General features: G+C 29.6%; 1 protein-coding gene across 4 annotated transcripts in view; it reads right to left on the bottom strand.

Moving 5' to 3' along the window:
- The window catches only part of LOC132753561 (1-phosphatidylinositol 4,5-bisphosphate phosphodiesterase eta-2-like), a 114,235-nt gene that overhangs the window by 70,006 nt on the left and 19,179 nt on the right, over positions 1 to 25,050 (bottom strand). The window contains exon 1 of one of the 4 annotated variants that reach the window (XM_060744042.1): positions 12,504 to 12,643. The exons of 2 other annotated variants lie outside the window; for them this stretch is intronic. In XM_060744042.1, the coding sequence (XP_060600025.1) occupies positions 12,504 to 12,585 (82 nt within the window). In that variant the 5' untranslated portion in view covers positions 12,586 to 12,643. Of the gene's footprint in view, positions 1 to 4,310; positions 4,422 to 12,503; positions 12,644 to 25,050 lie in introns of those variants that run through there. One more of the 4 variants, XM_060744044.1, reaches the window with a different exon arrangement.

The raw sequence follows: 25,050 nt of genomic DNA, 5'->3' as shown, positions 1-25,050 counted from the left end.
CATATATGTACGCAATAGTAATACTCAACGAAACAACCTTGTGACAACTCTTTCGAATTGTGGAGCGTCGCTGTCCTCCGACAGCTCTTGTTAAATAATCTATTTGCACTTTCTCCTTTTCTTTCTTTTCATTGACTTTTTACATAAACATGAACACCTATGTACTTTTTGTATATCCTACCAGTAAACATACAACTTTATTAAATAGATTGAAGCATTTCTAATGATGTTTCCTACACTGATTGTCCAATTTAGCCATCTGCATGTGAGTGGATGGGGAATAATGTAATTACTATTTACAATGTTGTAAATTTAAAGGATTTAAATATGACATAAATATTAAGCTAATATCATTAATTTTGAGTCATTACATCAAATACATTTCAGACGTTTACGTTTTCTGTAAGTAACAAAAGTTTTTCATGGTCAAAATAGAAAAGCATATTTCAAATATAGTGGGTCTAACACTTAAAATCTTAAATACGCTATAAATACTGTAAACAACTGATTTTGCGCAGTTATATATAACAACCAATTTTAATTTTGCTTTTTCATATTGATGATGTACAATGATAACATGTACCTAAATTAACATTTCAGAAATCCAATGCAATTCACTTTCAATGTAGAAATACATTTCTTTAACTTGGTCAAATTAAATTAACCACAAATTAGAATTAGTTGAAATATTGCTTAATATTCACGAATTTCGGTGAATTTTAGAACCTTGTCTTGTAGAATATAAATGAATCATTATCGCTTTTACAGAAGAGAAAATTTACACACAAAAAAATTAAACGCAAAACAAAATGTTTCAAATAGATATTTTTTTAAAGTAGATTACTACATTTGCGCCGTGTCACGACAAAACCAACATAATGAGTTTGCGACCAGCATGGATCCAGACCAGCCTGCGCATCTGCGCAGTCTGATCAGGATCCATGCTGTTTGCTATAAGTTTCTCTACTTGTTATAGGGTTTGTAAGCGAACAGCATGGATCCTGATCAGACTGCGCGGATGCGCAGGCTGCTCTGGATCCATGCTGGTCGCAAACCCATTATGTTGGTTTTGTCGTGGCACGGCTCATTTATATTTTGAATTTATATACCAAGTGTAAAGTTTTAAATACCTCATACTTTCAATACTTTAATGTAAGATAGAACAAGGCACGTTGCAAACGTTTAAGAAGCTTTAAAATTATCATGAAAAGTGGACAATATCTCAATTAAGATTCTTTTATTCAAATAGTTTCAGCCATTTTTTTGCACACATTACATCCAAGTTGATATGTATGTCTGTTTAATTAATGTGCTGCTTGTAACGACCATATATTGCACATATTAGGCGTTACTTATGCATAATTCCTGAGCTATTTTCTCATTCCTGCTTTTCAGATATACATGAATGTATGAAACGAATGAATAAAACTGTCTCTAGACACATAGATATCAATTGGGTCAAAACTAAAAATTCAGTTTACCAGATGGCAAATTTAATTGATGAGTACATTTTTATTACAATAATTTCCAGATTACTACTTATACATTGGCCACAGGGTTTTGGACTGTTGACATAAAACTGGAGATTTGGCTCTCTTTAAATCCCTCTTCTCTCTTTATATATGTACACTGTGCATTGGTGTAATGTCCCTTTTCCATCATAATTCAGTTATTTCTTTATTTAGGTTACTAAACTTTTTTTATAATTTTTATATGTGTTCACGTTTTCTTCAAACGGGAGATCTTCTTAGAAACTAATTGGCTAATGTTGACGGGTTATTTTTTGCATAAAACCCTTTGTACCTGATTTAGTCAGTACATCACCTTGTCCATCACTACCAACATTGTTTTGTTTTTTTCTCAGTTTATCACAATGTTGGGTCTCCCATTTTAATATGCTTATTAAATGATTAAAAAACAGTTCTTTGAAACATCAAGGTTAAAGCGTTCATATTAAGTCTAACATTTTAACCCAATATCGCAACTGCTCAAGTTATATTCTGCAGTCAAATTTTACTATCCATGCATGTGAATTGCCAGTTTGATGGGGTTTTTTGTATTAGAAGTGAATTACGTAACGCAAAACATCTTAAAACTAAAAAGTAAAATTTTATTTATATACACACAATCCAAAATTAATATTGTAGATCCCTGACAGTTTGATGGCATTAAAGACGACAGTAATTAGTGTTTTTGTTGTTGTTTTTTTTTTTTTTCTTTTTTTTTTTAAGTAAATCCGATTTTGAATAAAGCAATCTATTCTATATATCACTTAGTCCTTAGATATTAACGATTTGGCATCATTATCAAATTTAGATTTTGATTATGCCTTTTCCTGTCCTTTTATTTGCATTTTTAAGATGAAATCACCAAAGTTATATACAATTGTCAGTATGATGTGCAAAATAAGTCTACACTTACCCTCTTGTTCTTGAATTTTACTACAATAACATTCCTTTTAACTTATTTCAGGAAATTTTCTATAATCAAATGTGCCTTTATTCAAAAACTTTTGTGAAAAAGAGATTATTTATTATTTGACTATTTACTCTTACCTGAAATATCAAAATGTGTTATGTACCCCACCCACCCAGTTACATGAAAGGTCGGGAAATGTATGTAAAAACTCACCAAAGAAAGCGTACATGTTTGAATAAACATACAAGAAATAAATTAAATAATTGTTTAAACTTGGATAAACGAAAGAAAAATGCAAATAAATAATTAAGCATAAACTTATAAGGTTAAATTGAAACGCTGTGTTCAACTTATAGTGCTTAATTTCTTATAAAACTATAAACAATCTTGCATACTCTGTCCAAAAGTTACTGAATTTTGTTTTTAATTATAGATTAAAGTATTTCAAATAGTTTATTTAAAATAATAACAATTTAAAAACATAACAGAAATGTAACTTACAATAAATTTGTGATTTTTATTATTTTACCCCACCCACTTAAAAATAAACATTTTCTCAAAAAATGCAATTATATAAAAAAATCAATTGCGCTTTTCATATGCAAAGGATAGTTTCATGTAATATAAACCATAGTAAATCAATTGATTTGTAAATTGCATTATAACATGGAAAAATGTTCGGACATCTTAAAATTTTAGCAAATTTTTATTATTTTTCGCCACAATTTTCATCTTGTGTCTGTTAAAAGATATTGTTACATTAAAAATAGAAACTGAATTTCAATATGTGATATGTATTTGATACAAAAAAGCATGAAAAGAACAAATGCATCTGTTTTAACCGATTAAAATCAAGTAAAAGTAAGTAAGTTGTTATTTCCATATTTTTGGCGGCCATCTTGGACGCCATCTTGGATTTCTCTGTTCGCCACCATTTATGCCAATTTATGCCGGCAGTTTTGTAAACTATGAATATATTGGAACAGTTTGGTATATGACACCCCTTGTTAAAAAATGGGTCCGGGTCCAAGTTTCTGAATGGCTTGATTGTCACCCTACCATAAGTACTCTGATTTGCTACTTATAATTTAATGCAATATGTTAAAATTATTAAAGTCACCATTTTTGTGACACAGACAGACTGTGAAGCAATAAGTAATAAGTCACGATTTTTACTCCACAACATGTAATGTAACACAATAATCATATTAACATAACAGACTGTAATGCAATAAGTTATAAAGTCACCATATTAAGCTTACAAATTGATTGTAATACATTAAACAATAAGCAATGAAGTTAGATTATTTACTTCACAAACGGCGCGCAATAAGTTATTAAGTTCCCATAGTAGATGCAATATTAATTATTCATATATATGTCATTACATTTCTCAATGGAATGTAATGAGATATAATTGACAAAGTTTATTTCTGAGATGTAATGCAATAAGTAATTATGTGATCATATGTAATAATCATAGAAAATAGAAGCAAAAAGGTAACAAATTGGAGTTCATTTATTTCAGTTTTAAGTGCAATAGTGGAAATGAAAGAGGCAATAACAGGGACATTACAGAACGTGAATAATTGATAGAAGAACGTAATCCTCTAATGGAACAATTAAACGCATAGAAAAAAGTCTCGATGCGAGTTGATTGAAATTTACTAACTGTCAAAACGATCAATTCAGAAAATGAGCAAATTTAGAAAAGTCAAGGGCATCTTTGGCGAGAATCACAGTGGATGCAACAGCATTTTAGATAAACATTACTGATGTTGCGGACTATGATTTGGCCAGCATTATCAGAAACTATTTATATGTCTAAAATGAACAGGCAAGACAATGCTCTTTGTTTTGATAAAAAAAATTAATTTATAAAACCAACTTACAGACATCGCAATATGCGAATGTTTTGTCTTCCTCGGGGTGTCCGTGAGTTGTAGAATAATTCCGTTGTCTTGATAACGGCATGATTTTCACGTTTTTATACACATGTATCTAATGCACAGATGTATCTTATTTTTGTACTATTCTAGCAGCGAAAGATCCCTTTAACTTTTAAGATAAACACACGCCTTTTTAATAAATATTTCTCAACAGATGAACAGATATGATTTTTCTACATTTTACATATCCATTTGAATGTGCATGCTACCGATAATATCTATTGTATGTCTCCATATTAAATATCTAACAATCTTGATAAATAATTGATATATTTGTTCACCATAAGCAATCAATTAATTCAATTAGATAATACATGTACATAACTTTACAACTTTGTAAACTCAATGTACAGACACAAACACAAGAACATCGAGACAGTTGAGATTCAGAAAAAGTAAAAGATCTTGCGCAAAGCCATTTGAATGATGTCGGATAATATCTTTGAATGATTTTCGATAACGCATATTTGTTTTTACACAGTACTACAGATTTCAAATTATAACAACTATGCATAAAGTCCAATATACGTGGCAATTACAGATAAATCTTTTTGATGTTAATTCATAGCGCAAATATTTATAGATAAGGCCGGAAGTATCGGCATGATTGTCCAACAATTCTTGATTATTATTTCATTATCGTTAAAGATGAATATTGTCGGCGGAGATAAATGTGTAAAATAATACTATTTTTTATTGTATTAGTATGTTTTAAAATGCATTATTTGTACATTGTACTGTTTTGAAACTTCATGTGCTACCATCAAAAGTAAAGTTATTATTTTATTATTGTTACGTAAATTATCATCATCATTTGCAGCAGCAGCAGTGTCAACATCATCATTAAATTTGCAAAAGGTTGTTTTAAAATATACGAATATAAATTACTAAAATCAACTTACAGATATCGCAATGTGCGAATGTTTTGTCTTCGTCGGAATTTCAGCGAGTTGTCGAATAATTCCGTTGTCTTGTTAACGTCATGGTTTTCACTTCTTAATTAATATATTATTTCTATATAATCATTTCCTTGTTTGTTCTGTATTTTCATTTTGTTCATAGCCCGGGTATTCCTTTTAAACTTTATCATGATTTTATATGCATATATATTCACATTATAGTTTTGAAATAAATCACCATTCAACTACCCAATTGGTGATTAAGGCGTAAAGTTTTGTTTATTTGTTATTTATTACTCATTCAACTTTCCATAGACGATGCCGGCGCCACATTTGTAATAGACTACTGTCGATTAACAACAATTTTTTGATTCACTTCAGTCTTAAAATTTTCTCAATATGTGCAATGGATTTGCCCTGCTTTGAATTCAGAAGAGACCATTTTAAGTTTAAGGGTTTTCGAATTTCAAAATACAAAATGTAAGTTACCAACAGCATAGAACCTTGTCAGACCTTATCTTCTCTTGATTCCGTTAGGAAAGGGTTATCCCGATAAATGGGATAAAAATTTGATTAATTAATTAAAGCAGTATGCCTCCAGATCAATGCTGAATTTCATGATATTTTTAAGTTTTAAAACATTGTGACATGAACAGGTTATTAATTTACACATAACAAACGGAGCTTACGATCCACGTAAATAAGCAAAAAGAGGTCAAAATATGCGAAAATATCCCTTACTGAGTTAGTAACGTAGTAGGAATATTGTGAGAATTACTTCAAAATCAGTCGTTAATACGTAGCACATATAATGTGTATTATTTTTTATTTGAATTTAAAATCTTAGTAAATTTTTTAAAATCTTAGTTCAATTTTCGCAAGTTTGATTTCCTTGAAATATTTTGGCTTATATTGAGGCATGCAGCTTTAATGTTTTGCTGATAGTTCTGTGTCATTTCAGGGAATGGTAAAAATTGTCGATCAGTTGAGATATATTTTTTTATCGAATAAAAAATAATAATAAAGTTATGATAAATTTAATTGTCCAAGAATTTCATAGGCAACTATGTATAAATCCATACAATTTTCTGAATTTAAAAATTCAAATGTATTCCATGTGATGTATTGAATACCTTGAAATAAATGATCATTCATAAAATGTCCAACCAGCTCCGAGAGAATGGCTGAGATAGATATTATAACAAAATCCGACCCGTAATCAGACGTCATCAGCAAGGACGTTTCAGAAAACCCGAAAAACATCTTATCAAAAAATTCATATAAATCATATATATATATATATTCACAATAATTAGTTGTTGGGACACTTCCTCTACTATTGTTAGCGCAACTAATAATATAAATAGATGTATTGACGTATCATTAGTAAATTGTAACATTCTGTTTCACCATGACCTCAAGGAGACTCTTACACTAATAGCCAAGTAGACAAAACATGAATTTACATCACCTCTGAACGAAAAACGGAAAACGTATTATATAAGTATTAATATATCCTATAACTTCTACTAATTTTTATGGCCGGTGTAAAAATACTGTTAGATAGATAAATTGCAATGTACTAGTATGTGATGGACTTCTAATGGCAGAAGTAAATTAAATCAGTCGTAATTATTCAAGTGCCTAATTCCATTTACAAATATTATAGTGAAGAGATGGACATTGCTTTGTTGTATATCAATAATTTTACAATCGTTTTATTTTATATTAAATAATGAAATTTATAAAGAAAACGCTTCAAGATCATTTGTAAAGAAAACGCTGAAATGGTCATTCCGGTATGTGCAATATGCAAACACGTCAATGCCAAGAAGTCTGACAAAACCCTTGACATGTCAGTTGGGAATATTCCACTTCATAAAGTATTCATGGTGCTCTTAAATGTATATATTGATCAATGCAATTGCTTATACAATATTTGATCTCTGTAGGATACATTAGAAACAGGATCTGTAAGAATATTGTATGATAATAAGGCTAGGGGAGTACGAGCTGGTATGCCTTCTTTTTACTTGGAGTTTGCCAAGGAGGACAAATCTACAACAAAAGTCTGGTGAAAACTTAACTGGTATTGAGCACGTGAAAGATGTAATGGCTGTCGTATGACTTTGATTTTGTCGGAAGACTCATATTTTATATAATCATCAAATAAGTAAAAGAAGTAAGAATTAAGAAATCAGTCTATCCGGAGATGTTCTGAAGCACATTTGGCAATGCTTTAAAAACTGCCATTTGCAAAAAAAACTGGAAAAAAAAATCTCTTATATTTTTTATCAAATTAAAGCCAGTTTATTGATCGACATGTAGAAAAAACAAATTTATTATTTAATACAGTGTAGATATTAAAAGCACTCATTTTAATTGTTTAGCAACATTTTTTTCTTTTTAATTTCTCACTTTCAAGAAAAAAATGAAACAAAACACCTTGATTTTTCGTAATAATTGTTTCTTTATCAAAAGTTTTAAGTAAGGAAGAACAATAAGAATAAGTTTCTTTTTTCTCTAGATCAAATACAAAAAATGAGCTCAATCAAAATACCAGTACCTCTGTTGGGAATCATAAATTGGTACTTAAACCAATTAATAATGAATCAATAGCAAACTAAATAATATAAACCTGACAAATGTTTGCTAAACTGGGGGTCTCTTGAGGAACAAGAAGTGCTCAAAACTTAAATCACATTTATTGTAACACAATTCAATATATTTTCACTATGAAAGCTGAGGCAATGTGAACGCGATTCCGGTTTCCCTGTTTCACATGGAGCCAAATGTCTATGAGATGTAATGTTCTCTTTTCTTATTTTATAATTAAAATAGTAAATAACGACAGAGGTTTTCAAACTTAAAAACGCGTTTGTAGTTGAAGAAGTTTCTTTAGTGCTACGTGTCTTAAACTTAAGAATTTAACGCTTTTTTAAGGAAAACGGTGCATTTGCATAAGGAGTACGAACTATTTACTAGTTACAGTGAATTATTGATAAGGTTTATAAGTACATAGAGAACTAGTAAAAATGTCAGCTAATTTGCTTAGCTGTCTACCTCTAGAGACTTGTCACATTCATCTACTTTCCTCTTTATCTTGTATATTATGTACTCGACAGTGGCAAGTTAACCACAAGTTGAAAAGGTTTGTGATGTTAATTTTTCTTCTTTTAATTTATTAATATTGTTACACCCCGATATATGGCGATCCATTTAAATCAATATCTGGATGTAACAGAACCTTTTTTTTCAAGTCTAGTTTTTTAATAGTGGACTAAGTCGTAAACATGGGTATTTCGGTATATGTTTTCGGTATATGTTTCTGTAGAAATCTTTATTTGGTTCTGTTGTGTATCTCAGTCCAGTTTCATACATGTTTCATATGTATATATGTATCTTTTATAGAGTTCTGATATAGAAACTGATACTTCTTTATGCACAAATCTTAAATAAGTTTTGGTACATTATTCTATAAATCACCACAAAAATAGTGGAAAAAAGTAGCAACCCATTGAATGACATCTTTTTTAGCTGAGAATATTAATCTTCTTCATGTTTAGTCTTAGTACAAAAGACTATTTTAATTTATTGAACCTGTACAATATGGAAACATATCTGGTATATCTTTATACAGAATGGGTTTATATATTGAATCTTGTTTTGGTACATATATTAAAAAAGTTTGTAATGTACTTTAAAAAAATCACCACAAAATAGTGCAAAAGAATCGCTCTTTTCTACACCCTAGGTCCTATATTATCTTAAATTTACATATTTCGGTAATGCACCGCCGCTTTCTCACACAATATGTTAGCGAACAAACTGTATCAACTAATTGCAGACAAAAAAGCGAATAAACATTGATAAGAAAGCATTTAAATAAGTTACTAAAAACTACCGGGTTTGATAAAACTGATAAATGATTATTTGAAAGCTAATCATGCAATAAACATACACATGGAAGACGTTTATTACGAACTCCTGTCTCTATCATTTACAGAAACATATAAATCAGGAAACTCGTTGCTTCTTAAAGGCCTTATTTTCTGAAAATAAAATAATTGGAATATAACATTTCAATGAATCACTGTCATTGTTTATGTGACAAATATTTGTTTTTAGGGTATATACGACAATTTGTACCATAGCTGTTTTCTCTCGTCCACTTTTGTGCTTAAATCGGCATAAAAAACTTAATAAAAAGGCAATGATTATATGCTAAAAAATCAAACGCTTTATTTATCTATGTTTTAGAATATTTACAAACTGTAATGTGACTAGCAGTTAAGCACTCTGATTTGCTACTTATAATTTAATGCAAAAATATTTTAAAAATTAAAAATAGTCAAATTTTTAAACCGGGTTTTTTAACAGTAAGAATAAGTCCCCATTTTTAAACTAAAAAAACTTTAAAGTAACCAATTATATATTAATTAACAACTGTAATTAATATTATAAAGTCCCCATGTTAAGTTTACATTGATTGTAATCATAAAAACAAAAAACAATGGGGGTTAGTTTTTACTTACAAACGGGGACGCAATAGTTATTAAAGTTCCCATAGTGGGTGCAATATTTAATTATTATATTTATGTCATTTCATTTTAATGGGAAATTAAAATATAATTCAAAATTTTTTTCTAATTACCACAATAATAAATTTTATTTAATAATCAAAAAATAAACAAAAAAATAACAAGGGGGTTAAATTTTTTTCATTTTAAGTCAAAAATAATGAAAAGGCAATAAGCGACAATACAAGCTAATTATTGATAGAAGAACGTAATCCTCTAGTGGAACAATTAAACGCATAGAAAAAAGTCTCGACTCGAGTTGATTGAAATTTACTAGCTGTCAAAATGATCAATTCAGAAAATGAACAATTTTAGAAAAATCAAGGGTATCTTTGGTGAGAATCACACTAAATGCAACAACATCTTAGATAAAACGTCTATACTAGATGTTATGGAGTTTCGGACATTTGATTTGGCCAGCATAATCAGTAAATATTTATAAGTCGATAAAACATTTCTAAAATGAACAGACAACGATCTTTGCTTTGTTAAAAGTATTTTTTTTTAATTTGTAAAACCAACTTACAGACATCGCAATATGCGAATGTTTTGTCTTCCTCGGGGTGCCCGTGGGTTGTAGAATAATTCCGTTGTCTTGATAACGGCATGTTTTCACGTTTTGATACACATGTATCTAATTCACAGATGTATCTTTTTTGTACTATTCTAGCAGGGAAAGATTCCTTTAAATTTTAAGATAAACACACGCCTTTTTAATAAATATTTCTCAACAGATGATATTAATCTTCTACATTTTATATATCCATTTGAATGTGCATGCTACCGCTAATGTCTATTCTATGTCTCCATATTAAATATCTAACAATCTTGATTAATAATTGATACATTTGTTCGCCCAAATCAATCAATTAATTCAATCAGATAATACATAACTTTACAACTTTGTAAAACCCAATGTACAAAAACAAACACAAGTAGAAGAAAATAACTTCCGACATCGAGCCAGTTTAGATTGAGAAAAAAAGTAAAAGATCTTGCGCAAAGCCATTTGAATGTTGTCTGATAATATCTTTAAACGTTTTTCGATAACGCATATTTGTTTTTACACAATACTGCATATTTCAAATTATAACAACTATGCATTAAGTCCAATATACGTGGCAATTACAGATAAATCTTTTTTTTTAAATCTGCAGCTGATACATATTTTCAATGTTTGTACCTGAATACATTAATTTATCATTTAAACTTTTTAAACGAACAAAGTTATACGAACAATGAGTCAGCAGAAAGTCAATAACCAAATAGTGATTTGATTGTTTTTAAAGAAAACGATTTATTTGGAATATATGTTGTTAATAACGACGCCGTATAAAATAAGTAGTGCTAGAAAGAGCTAGACTAGTTTTATTACTGGCAGTGCTGAATTGTGTCAAATGAAGTTACTTTGTACTGAGATAGGATACGCTAGCTTTGAAATATTAACGAAGAAATATTTTACAGTTCAATTTTTAAGATGAAATCATAGAAAATGGGGAACATCTGCCGTGTAACACATTTTATGTAATGGCAGGTTCCGAGAAGTAGGTTTAAGATATTGATTTATGTCACTATACACGTGCAAAAAATGATTCACATTATTGAATCAAGATGACGACACGTAACTAAGTTTGTAACATATTGAAATCATAGCCTAAAGAAATGAATTTTTAGAGGTACTTACGAAAATTTGTAAAACTGTACAAAAAAGGATACCTTGGTATGAATGATTTGTATGATAAGTAATTCACAAAATTATGAAAATATCTATTTTTATGTATTGTATGTTTGTCTCTTTCTCATTAAATATTATGAATAATTTTCTTAGTTTTTCTTACTTTTTTCATTTCAAGACCTATTACAAGGTCAATGTCTAGTGTGTGTAATATGTATTCATTTATATCAACCAACGGAAACTTATAAATCTAAGTAATCTTACTTCTTGAATTCATTTTGCTGAAGAAGTCAGAAGAAGAAGTGCATGGACTACAAAGAATCTCTGTTACACAATTATCCATTGAGTTCTTTAAACTGCAAATATGTAAAGCAACCAAGACTCGGAGACTGACTACAAGTAAAACTACAAAGAGGATTGAGGGATCGAATTCACGATACTATTCAGACCCTGTTATCACTTCATTCGTTCAAGGTCCTGATTTTATCTTAAGTGTTATTTCGAAAATAAATTACAGACAAAGTGGAAAAGTATAGTTAGGAAAGGTTTGAAAAGTTGAAAAGTAATAGTGAAACACTTAACAAATTTGTAAAATTTTACTTCTGTATGATAAAATCGGTGACTACAAGTATCAGGTTTATCATTTTTGTGCCTTATTTGCAATTCATTATATGTGAACTTCTTGGATTTCATTTGCTGATTACGAGACGTAAAAGTTTTTTTTCTTATTTATTTTTTATTTTGCTAATTTGGCATAGTAATATTATTCGAAATATTACATTTAAAGTTAAAAGATGTTTGAAAATCTGAGTTGCTTGATATGGGTCACATATATCTTATGTTTTCTTGGATATACAATGAACTTTCTTTCAAATTTCGATTCCGCTAGGAGTTAAGAAGTTTGTATTACAATTTAAAGATCATGCTTACGTATGTAAAAATATAGATACATATATCGATAAATATGAGAATCGTTACTTACAGTGCTTGTTGAAATTAAATATTTTCACATCGCTGGAATGTCCATATGTTGTTGAATACCCCCATTGTCTTGATATAGGCATTTTTCTTTTTACAAATAATGTTATTGTCTAGGATATATGTCACATTTTATTACCTAAACAACACATTATCCATTGTTTATTTTTTTCGGAATTCGAATAAAATTTCACTTGTTAAGAGCACCATTTCACGTGCCACTCTCTTTTTATACGAATGGTAAGCCTAGCATACATATTGTTCATTTCGTAGATTATCAAATTCTTCACTAGGTCAAAGACATTTTTTAATTAAAAATACATATCTTTATCCGTGAACGACTGAGGTCTTTTTACAATAGAACAGTCATGCATCAATTTAACATTCAATACACTTGTCAAAACATTAAACTTCAAAAAACAATTTAATTTACGACAAATTCAATTACAATCTTCAAGGATAACTTCTTTACGTTAGGAGGGTAGTTATTTTTAACAAAGGTCGACCTTGTTAAATAAATACGAAATATACATAATGGTTATTTACTTAGTTCGTTAATGATCTTAATATAGACAATGATTTTTTCCGATACTATAATGTATATACTCTATTATTTAACATAACGGTATTTACATTCTTTACAGTAAGAGATAACCTTTGAAACGATAATGGTTCAGGTACGACACAATTCATATTGGCAACATACTCATCAATAAGTTTTCAATTGTTTAAGAAAAATATACAAATGTACATTTAATCAATATTTTGACACTCTTGTGTACAGGATGGTTTTATTACAATTTCAAATGCACAATTTTTACATCTGCTTTACACTCATTGTCTAAGTATTAAACACATTTTCTGTAAGCAGGTCTCATTTAACTTTTTGAATTGAAATACATAGAATAGTGAAAGCCAAATTTGAACAATAAGCTCAACATAATCTTTAGATAATTTGTGAACTTACAATTCAAGTTTATAGCAAAACCCCCTTTATTTAGATCACCAAAGGGACTGGACCAACGTGGTATTAATTGCGGAGTGGTCTTATTAATACATATCATCATCAAGGCATATAAACATGTATATCATAACCACAGTTTATTTGTTAAGACACGATATATTTCATAAACGCAACTGAATTAGACAATTGTAATATGATTTTGTAATTGTGCAAGTATTGTTTTTGTGTATATAATAATCGTTCATGAATTGATAATAAGTAATAATAAGATATCTATTTTAAATGATTGTCACTGTGCTTATCGTTATTTTATCATTACCACAGCAAATAACTATTTGCAAAAAACCGAATAACCTACTTCGTTTGTCTACTAATCAACAATTACATTGACTGGGGTTTTTGATCTTTGATACCACAAAGTATACTTTTGCAGTTAAAAAGGAGAGATATTGTTGTCAAATGGTCTTCCCTTTTTTTTACCACAAAAAAACCCAACCTCCCTACCCCACCCCTGAGTAAAACAAAAAAACAACAACCCCCAAAAAAAACAACAACAACAAAACAAATCAAAACATTACGAAACCATGATATGTAAGCTTTTTCTTTCTTTATCCACTTATAACTCGTTTTTTGCTAGGTGTTTCTAAATTCTAATAATTTCGATTAATGACAGGCATCAGTGCGCTTTTCGATAAAAAATTATATAACTGGAACTTGAATTCCTTAGTTTTTTATTGTACATGGTTAATATGATGAATACTCTCATTTGGTGCGTCACTGTTGAATAAATTAACATCTACAAACTCTTACAATTACCTTATGAGTTCAAACCCACCCGCCCTCCTCCAAATAGTATCTACCTTAATCTAAGATACTAGTTACCTCATTTGATTTAAATAATAATTTTCCACAAATTTAAAGAAATGATCAGTAATAATAATTCAACCATCAAATGCTGAGTTTCTATTTCATAAATATGGTTCAACATAGTTTTTATCTATACGGATGTGTTAGATCACATTGCATTTCTTTGACGTGAAGCTTTTAAAATAATATTTTTTCTCTATCTTTTAAAAAGCAGAAAGTCATTATCTAGCTTGAATAATTGAAAAAGGAAAATACACTATCCAATATTGGAATACAAAAGCCCGTAGAAAACATAAACCATATCTTCAATGCGGTTTACAAACCGTTAAAGAGAATCAAATAATAGAATGAGCTACAATAATGGATTTCCCATGGAACTTAATGTTTTACACCCCACTAAGCACATTGCAAAGAAATTGTGAAAACAGCTGTTATGTATGTCAAAAATGCATCATTTTTATACACTATAATACTATTTATATTCAAAGAACGCTGAAGAGGCTAACCTTTTCAGCGTTGATGGGATTTCTTTTGTAAATCACTTGACTTTAACCTGTAGTTTATATAGGTATGTATGTTTCTTATTAGTGAATAAGTATTGTTATGATTTGTGTGCAAAGAAGAAACATTACTGTCCATTATCTTTAATATTTTGTTTCAAACAATGGAAAGTATTGCTATGAATTCATTCCCCCCCACACACACACACACACACACACACACACACACACACACACACACACACACACACACACACACACATGCACTTGAAAACCAATATACCTTCATGTAAAATTGATTTTTTTAAGATTTATCAATTACATTAATCAATGTAATACATGAATCAATGCGTTCATAAACCAAGTCAAGTAAAAACCTTTTTTATTCATATCAGGTCAATACATGATAAATGTAGAAAATAATTGATATACAATGTAATAAGTTTCGATAGTAGGTCTAATGATAATCATGCATACAATATAATTTTCAGTGGGATTCCTAACATTTTGTTTCTTTCGTTACTAACTATAAATGTATACAATATTAGAGTTTCAACACAAAACAAAAACAAATCAAAAGCAAGAGAAAATGATGTATGGTACTACTTATTTTCAACAAATATTCGGAAAAATTAACTCAAGCACATTTAGTATAGAAAATTGCATACCCATGCTAGGGTCGTGAGGGATGTTGCATTTTTTTACCTTTAACAGACTCAAACAAACTATATCTGCACTTTTCATCTAATTTTGTTGTCTCAATGCTTCTAATGGATCACCTTTTTCAAGATTTTTATTGACTTTTATTTCAAATAGAATTTTGCTATTTATTTTCTATTTACAAATGCATAGATAAAATATCGAAGTATTGTATAAACTTAAATAACGGGCATCGCAATATGCAAACCTCGTGCCCGTGACATATAGAGTAATTTCTTAGTCTTAACAATGGCAGTTTTCATCAGTTTTATTGTGTAACAATTCCTTGATTAAGATGATAATTGCCCTTTTCTATCACATAGGTACCGTTTTTCAATATTTTTGCAATGCCAATAACTCGCTGCTTTAGTTATGATATCCCTTTGAAACATTTTCATTTATTTTGAATTTTTACAGCAATTGCACCTTGTCTATGCTAATAACATTATTTTTATTAAACAGTTATGTGTTCATGTTTATTTTTGTTTACAGTATAACGCTTAGTTGATTAAACAATACGTATTATAATTGAAGAAACAATTTACGCTACAACATTGTTAATTGCACGTTCAGTGGTAATAACACATACCATTACTGATTATATCCCGTGCGTGTACCCTTCCTTCAGGAACAATATATAGATCATTAACGAAAAGATGTTAATCACGTGTAATTAACTACTCTTTTATTAGAAACATTTTGTTTACCTAGAAATGCTAAGACCAAGGCCAATTGCCGGTTTCATAACAATATTACTTCGTTATTCTATATCTATATTTTAGCGTTCTTTAGCGGTCATCTAACGGAGTTTTCCAAATCATCATTAAGCCGGTGAGGGATGTTGCACTTCTCCATTATCCCTCATGAAACAGACTCAATGAAACCGAGTCTGCGTTTTCAAGTAGTTTTTTTGTTGTCAGTGCTTCCGAGGGATCATCCGTTTTCCATTTTTTTAGCAATTCTTATTTCAAATACGATTCATAACATTGTTGGAAATATAAGCCAATTAAAGCATCGCTGTCAGTGTGAAATATATCTTTACTAAAAATGGTTTGGATGCTTCAAATACTTCATAAGACACTTCTAAACAATTTTTACAAGAGAACAGCCATCTTAGATGCCGTGTTGATAGTGGAGAAATAATCAAAGTTTCCCTAAGATAAAGTTGATCTTGAAAAAAAAAATCTCGCCTCCCCGAAAAAAGTATATAAGCTGAAGAATGACATTTTGATTATACAATTATTATATAACAATAAATCAAAATATAACAGGAATGAACAATTATTAATATCAGACAGTAAGTGAATAAGAAAGAGAATCAAGATTGATTTAAATTTAAGCAACTAGTGGATAAAATGAGAGACAACTTCCTAAAAGTTTTCTTATGTAGTTTCCAGTTGAAGTTAAACTTTGATTAATAGTTAAAAATTGCAATAAACATATTAACGTATTAGATTTGATTTCTATTCCAATAGTTATTATTAATCTGAAAATAGAATTCAATAATACATGTTAATACAATAAGCAATAACGTCGCTAAGTCTGGTAAGAAACATTAATGCAATAATTAATATAATTATTATATTTGCATAATTTATTGTACTATAAGGATTGGTAAGTAATATATCTATTACCGACCACGGAATTTGTATATATTCTATACTTATATTATGAGTTCATTTCTTCATATTTTCTGAAGAAGATAAATTATCTTAATTGGTCAAATCAAACAAATAAAATCAGCAAAAGAAAAATGGTTATGTGTGATCACACAAGAATATATTTTCCCAGAATATGATAGCAAAATTAACCATAACTAGATATCAATTTTATATGACACATATTAATTATTCTTCTATTACATTTATTTTTGAAAAAAAAAAAACAAACAAAAAACATCTGCAATGTTTTATTTAATGCTTCTACTACATTTGAAATATTACGACCCGGGAAATATGATAAATACGTTACATGCAAGAAAAAGAATCAAATACCGACTGTCGTAACAGACCGGAATATCTAGCTCTCGGGTAACTGTTTAGCGGAAACTCGACAGAGTCTCGTTACCGTCGTAAACAGTTATCCTCAAACTAGATATTCCGGTCTGTACCGACAGCCAGTGTAAGATCCTTATAAAGTAAATCATACAAATAATATAAACATGGAGGATGCTGATAAAGATACTCTTTTCCTTTTGGAAATAAAATGATTAAAATGAAATAATTGTAAACTAAATATTTCTTAAATATTTAATTTTTGTTCAATATATTTCAAGGCTATTCACAATAAAGCTTCTTTCCTTTCTACTTGATTAAGCATTTATAAAGGTTGAGCAAATTTTAAAGCAATGAATACAAGCTATTTGTAATTCCGCGTACTGAGAATTATGAAAGTAGTAACATATATATTGATATTTTTAATATTTACCACGTGGTTTGTTATTATTTTTAGATCATTTCATCTGACACTTTACTTTTTATATCACAACTGCAGAGTAAATGATACAAGTAATACACGAGGAGGAAGATACAAAAGATTATTCGGATAATGTTAATATCTATTTCCAACGACGGTAATTGTGATTATCGTAATTTTGTTATTACTACAGGAGGCAACAGTTTTACTGTCTGAGACAAAATAAACCAGTTCGTTCTTATACAAATCAACAATTACATCGATTGGTGATCTTGTTTAGAGACACAAAGAAACCCCAAATTGTCATTTGTAAAGAAAACACTAACGTGGTCAACAATGCAAACAATAACGTCGACTCTAAGAAGTTTGATGATACCTTGATATCCCACTTGGGAGTTTGAAATATTGCAGTACATAAAATATATATGACGCTCTTAAATGGATATATTTAACAATGTAAATGGTTATACAATATTTTATCTCTCTGTTTAGAAGAATGACAAAAGGAATAGAAACTATCAAAAAGAAGATAATATAATAAGACTGGGGCAATACCCGCATGTCTTGTTATTTCTTGGACATTGCCAAGCCGACAAATCTGCAAGTAAATGCTTTGCGGCAACTTAATAGGCATTTGTCACATTCAAGAGAAAATGTCTGTCCAAAAAGCTCAATTTTATTACATAAAACATATTTTTGTTAATCGCCCTCGGGTATTAAAAACTAAGACCTTTGTTTTTTCGGAGACTTTATGAGCTAATGACTATTTGAAAATTTTTAAAAAGTAAACAGCAGAAGCAGCAGCAGTGTTAACATTATCAATATTATCAAATATGCAAAATAAATAAATAAATAAATAAATGATTGAATGAATGAATGAATGATGAATGAATAAAATAAGATTAGATAAAATAGATAAATGAAAAATAATTATAATAAATGTTTTTAAAAAGCTTCGATGTAGATATTAAACAGTTTTTAAAAAAAAATATACATCGAATATAAATTACCAAAATCAACAGTTTGTTTTAAAATATACATCGAATATAAATTACTAAAATCAACATACAGACATCGCAATATGCGAATGTTTTGTCTTCGTCAGAATTTACGCGAGTAAATTGTGGAATAATTCCGTTGTCTTGTTAACGTCATGGTTTTCACGTCTTTATTAATATATTATTTTTAAATAATCGTTTACTTCTTTCTTCTGTTTTTAGGCCCCTACCGGTTTACCGGAGGGGACTTTAGGTTTACCCTCCGTCCGTCTGTCCGTCCGTCTGTCCGTCCGTCTGTCTGTCAGTCTGTCAGTCCGTCCGTCCACAAAACTGGATCCCGCGATAACTTGAAAAGTACTTAAAATATTTTTTTGAAACTTGATATATGGATAGATGGCAGTATGGAGATTATGCACGTCTTTTTCTTTTCTTCCTATGTTGAAAATTCTGGTTGCTATGGCAACAAATAGGCTGAAAATATGGCAAATTTTACACATAAACTGGATCCAGTGATAACGCAAAAAGTACTGGAAATATTTCTATGAAACTTGAAATATGGGTAGATGGCAGTCTGGAGATTATGCGCGTCCTTTTTTTCTTCCTATGTTGAAAATTCTGGTTGCTATGGCAACACATAGACTGAAAATATGGCATATTTTACACATAAACTGAATCCAGTGATAACTCAAAAAGTACTGGAAATATATTTATGAAACTTGACATATGGGTAGATGGCAGTCTTGAGATTATGCATGTCTTATCTGTTTTTCCTATTTTGAAAAAAATATTGGTTGCTTTGGCAACAAATAGGCTTAAAACATGGCAAATATAACAATATTTGTGATTAGTCAAAAAGAGCTGAAATTTTTTATGAAATTGCATCTTTAATTCCAGAGTTATCTCCTCTTTAAGAATTTTGCTTTTTAAAATGTTATAATTTGGTAACAGGGATCTTTCCAATATTAACTTTAGAGTGTCCTTCAGTCCGTCTGTCTGTCTGTTCATAAAAACTTTTTCCTGTGATCACTTTTAAAGAACTTTTCCAACAAATTTACTTAAAATAGAGAAAAGTTTAAACATTAGGGAATGGCCAATGGCCCTTCAGAATGCTGATGGGGTTCTAACCGGTAGGGGACTTATGGATTGCTTGCAATAGTATGATAATTGCTTGTTTCTTTTTGTTCATAGCCCCGGTGTGTCTTTTAAACTTCATCCTGATTTTATATGCATATATATTCACATAACAGTTTTGAAATAAATCACCATTCAACTACCTTATTGGTGATTAAGGCGTAAGGTTTTGTTTATTTGTTATTTATTACTCATTCAACTTTCCATGCGACGATGCCGGCGCCACATTTGTCATATAGTTGTTGATTCACTTTAGTCTTAAAATTTCAAAATATGTGTAATGGATTTGCCCAGCAGACCATTTAAAGTTTAAGGGTTTTTGAATTTCAAAATGCAAAAATTTAGTTACCAACAGCATAGAGCCTTATCATACGGTATGATAAGGCTCTATGCTGTTGGTAACTAAATTTGCATCTGGCTTTTGCACCTTATCTTTACTTGATGCAAATACTTAAATAACTATAAGTTCCGAAAGGTTATACCGATAAATGGGATAAAATTTTATTTAATTAATTAAAGCAGTATGCCTCCAGATCAATGCTCAATTTCATAAAATTTTTGAAAATGTTCTGACAAGTAAACTATTGTGACGTGAACAAAGATATTAATTTTAAACATTAACTGGCGCTTACAATCCACATAAAAAAAAAAAAAAAAAAAAAAAAGAAGAAAAAAAGAAGGTATATCCCTTACTGAGATAGAAACGTAGTAGAAATATGGCCATAAACACTGCAAAATCAGTCATTAATTGCACATATTATTTATATTATTTTTACTTGAATCTCGAATCTTTGTTCCCTACTTATAATCTTGAGTACAGTTTTCTCAAGTTTGTCTTTATTGAACTGTTTTGGCTTATCTGGAGGCATGCAGCTTTAATTTCTTAATTTAGTTTTGCTGATAGTCCTGCGCCAAGTCATTCAAGAGAATAATAGAAATTGCCGCTCTATTGAGATATATTTTTTATCGAATTATTAAGTTATAATAAACTTAATCGTCCAAGAATTTTATGGCAACTATATATAAATCGATACAATTTTCTGCATTTCCAAATTTAAATGCATACCTTGTGATGTATTGAATACTTTAAAAAGACTGATAATTCATAAAACGTCCAGCCCGCTCCGAGAGAAAGGCTGAAATAAATATTAAAACAGAATTCGACCCGTAATTAAGCGTATTCAGTAAGGACGTTTCAGAAAACGCTAAAATGATATTGTCAAATAATTTTATAAAAAAATATATATTAAATGTTTATAAGCCATTTAAACAAATTTGAAAAATACGCACAATAATTAGTTGTTTCGCTACCATTGCTGGCGTACATATAAATAGTTTGGATATTGACGCAGCATTAGTAAATTGTATCATTCTGTTTCACCATGACCTCAAGGAGACTTACAATAATAGCTAAGTAGACAAAACATGCATTCAAGCACAAAGGTTTCCGCATGACCTCTGAACGAAAATCGGAAAACGTATTGTATAAATATTGCTAAGTGATTATATATTATGATTTCTACCCATCTTTAAAGACAAGGAAACAGAAATACTGTTAGTTAAACAGATTGTTATTTGTGTGATGGAATTCCAAACGCAGAAGCAAATTAGATAAATCAGTCGTAAGTGCCTAATTTCAAATACAAATATTATAGTGAAAGGGTGGATACTGCTTAGTTATATATCAATGATTTTACAATTGTTTTAAATTTGTATTGACTAATGAAATTTATAAAGAAAACGCTTCAATATCATTTGTAAAGAAAACGCTAAAATGGTCATCCCGTTACGTGCAATATGCAAACACGTCATTGCCAAGAAGTCTGACAAAACCTTGATATGTCAATTGGGAATATTCCACTTCATAAAGTATTCATGGTGCTCTTAAATGTATATATTGATCAATGCAATTGCTTATACAATATTTGATCTCTGAAGGATACATTAGAAACAGGATCGTACGAATTTTATATGACAGATAAGGCTGGGAGTAAACGACTGTATGCTTTCTTTTCTCTTGGACTTGGCAAAGGGAGACAGAATATACAAGAAAAGATCCTGAATGAAAACTTTATTTGGTATTGGGCTTTAAATTAAAGATATTATGTCTTAGTTAGCTCTCGCATGTATCGTATGACGTATAATTTTGTCGAAGAACTCATATTTTATATAATCATCAAATAAGTAAAAGATGTAAGAATTAAGATTTCAGTCTATCTGGAGACGTTCCGAAGCACATTTAGCAATGTTTTAAAAACTGCCATTTGCAACAAAAAAAAAAAACTGGCGAAATGTTATCGCTTATTTTTTAATTAAATTAAAGCCAGTTTATAGATCGACATAACAAATATAATTTCATATGTAGACAAAAAAAATAATTTTTTTAACACAGTGTATATTTTAAAAACATTCATTTTAATTGTTGAGCAACATTTTTTGTTTGTTTCTAATTTCTCACTTTCAAGAAGAAAAAAAAAATACATGAAACGAAACACCTAAATTTTTCGTAATAACTGTTTCTTTATCAAACAATTTTAAGTATTTTTTTCTCTAGATCAAATACAAAAAGTGAGCTCAATCCAAATACCAGTACCTCTGTTGGGAATCATAAATTGGTACTTAAACCAATTAATAATGAATCAATAGCAAATTTAATAACATAAACCTGACAAATGTTTGCTCTACCGGGGGACTCTTGAGAAACAAGAAGTGCTCAAAACCTAAATCAGATTTATTGTAACACAATTCAACATATTGTCACTATGAAAGCTGAGGCAACACGATTCCGGTTTCCCTGTTTCACATCGAGCCAAATGTCTATGAGATGTTATGCACTCTTTTCTTATTTTATAATTAGAATAGTAAATAACAACAGAGGCTTTCAAACTTAATAACGCGCTTGTAGTGAAAGTAGTTTCTTCAGTGCACCCTGTCTTAAACTTAAGAAGTTAACGCTTTTTTTTAAAGAAAATTGTGCTATTGCATAAGGAGTACGAACTATTCACAAGTTACAGTGAATTATTGATAAGGTTTCAAAGTACACCGAGAACTAGTCAAAATGTCAGCAAATTTTCCTTAAAGCTTCTCCCTCTAAGATTTGTAAATTTTCCATCTTTTTCCTTTTTAAATTCCGATTTTAAAAGGGTACGCACAGTTGCAATTTAGTCCAGTTTGAAAAGTTTTTGTGATGTTAATTTTTTTCTTTTAATTTATAAAGATTGTCACACCCCGATATATAGGGGTCCTTTAAATCAATATACGGATAACAGGACCTTTTTTTATCAAGTCTTAGGTTTTAATACATTAGTTGGACTAAAATCTTAACATGTGCATTTCGGTATATTTTTCTGTTAGAAAATCTTTATTTTGGGGCTCGGGACCCATCCAGTTTTCATACATGTTAATTTAAATATTTTATATATTTGTGAATAATAAACTGATACTTCTTTTATGCCATAACTTAAAAAAAGTTTGAGTCCATAATTAATAAATCAACCAAAAAATAGTGGAAAAAAAGAGCCAAACCCATTTTGAATGACATCTTTAGCGGAGAATATTAACTTTCTTCATGTTCTGACTTAGTACCAAAGAACTATTTTAATTTATTTAACCTGTACAATATGGAAACATGTCTGGTATATTCTTATACAGAATGGGTTTTATATATTGATACTTCTTGTGGAACATATTTAAAAAAAAAGTCTGCAAGGTACTTTAAAAAATCACAACAAAATATTGCAAAATAATCGCTCTTTTCTACACCTTAGGTCCCATATTATCTTAAATTCACATATTTCGATAATGCATCAGCGCTTTCATTGACATTATGTAAGCGAACAAACTGTATCAACTAATTGCAGACAAAGCGGATAAACATTGATAAAAAGCATTTAAATAAGTTACTAAAAACTACCGGGTTTGATAAAACTGATAAATGATTATTTGAAATAAACATACACATGGAAGACTTTTATTACGAACTTCTGTCTCTATCATTTACAAGAAACGTATAAATCAGGAAAGTCGTTGCTTCTTAATCCCTTATTATCTGGAAAAAAAGGACTGGAATATATCATTTTAATGAATCACTGTCATTGTTTATGTGACAAATATTTGTTTTTAGGGTATATACGACAATTTGTACCATAGCTGTTTTCTCTCGTTCACCTTTGTGCTTTAATCTTCATAAAAAACTTAATAAAAAGGCAATGAACCGCTATATTTATCTATGTTTTAGAATATTTACAAACTGTAATATGACTAACAGTTAAGTGCTCAGATTTGCTACTAATAATTTAATGCAATATGTTAAAATTAGAATAGTCAACATTTTTTCGACACAGACTTTTAAGCAGTAAGTAATAAGTCACCATTTTTACTCAACAACATGTAATGTAACACCAATTATCATATTAACTTAACAGACTGTAATTCAATTAGTTATAAAGTCACCATATTAAGTTTACAAATTGATTGTAATGCATAAAAACAATAAGCAATGGAGTTAGATTATTTACTTCACAAACGGTGACGCAATAAGTTATTAAGAGTTCCCATAGTGGATGCAATATTAATTATTAATATTTATGTCATTACATTTCTCAATGGAATGTAATGAGATATGATTGACAAAGTTTATTTCTGAGATGTACTGCAATAAGTAATTATGTGATCATATGTAATAATCATAGAAAAAAGAAGCAAAAAGGTAACAAATTGGAGTTCATTTATTTCAGTTTTAAGTGCAAAAGTGGAAATGAAAGAGGCAATAACTGCGACTTTACAGAACGTGAATAATTGATAGACGAACGTAATCCTCTAATGGAACACTTAAACGCATAGAAAAAAGTCTCCATGCGAGTTGATTGAAATTTACAAGCTGTCAAAACGATCAATTCAGAAAATGAACAAATTTAGAAAAATCAAGGGCATCTTTCGGTGAGAATCACACTAAATGCAACAGCATCTTAGATAAAA

This window comes from Ruditapes philippinarum, unplaced genomic scaffold, assembly GCF_026571515.1.
Source record: "Ruditapes philippinarum isolate M1 unplaced genomic scaffold, ASM2657151v2 ctg4522_1_1_1_1, whole genome shotgun sequence".
NCBI lineage: Eukaryota > Metazoa > Mollusca > Bivalvia > Venerida > Veneridae > Ruditapes > Ruditapes philippinarum.
This window is presented reverse-complemented; position numbering and strand designations above follow the sequence as displayed.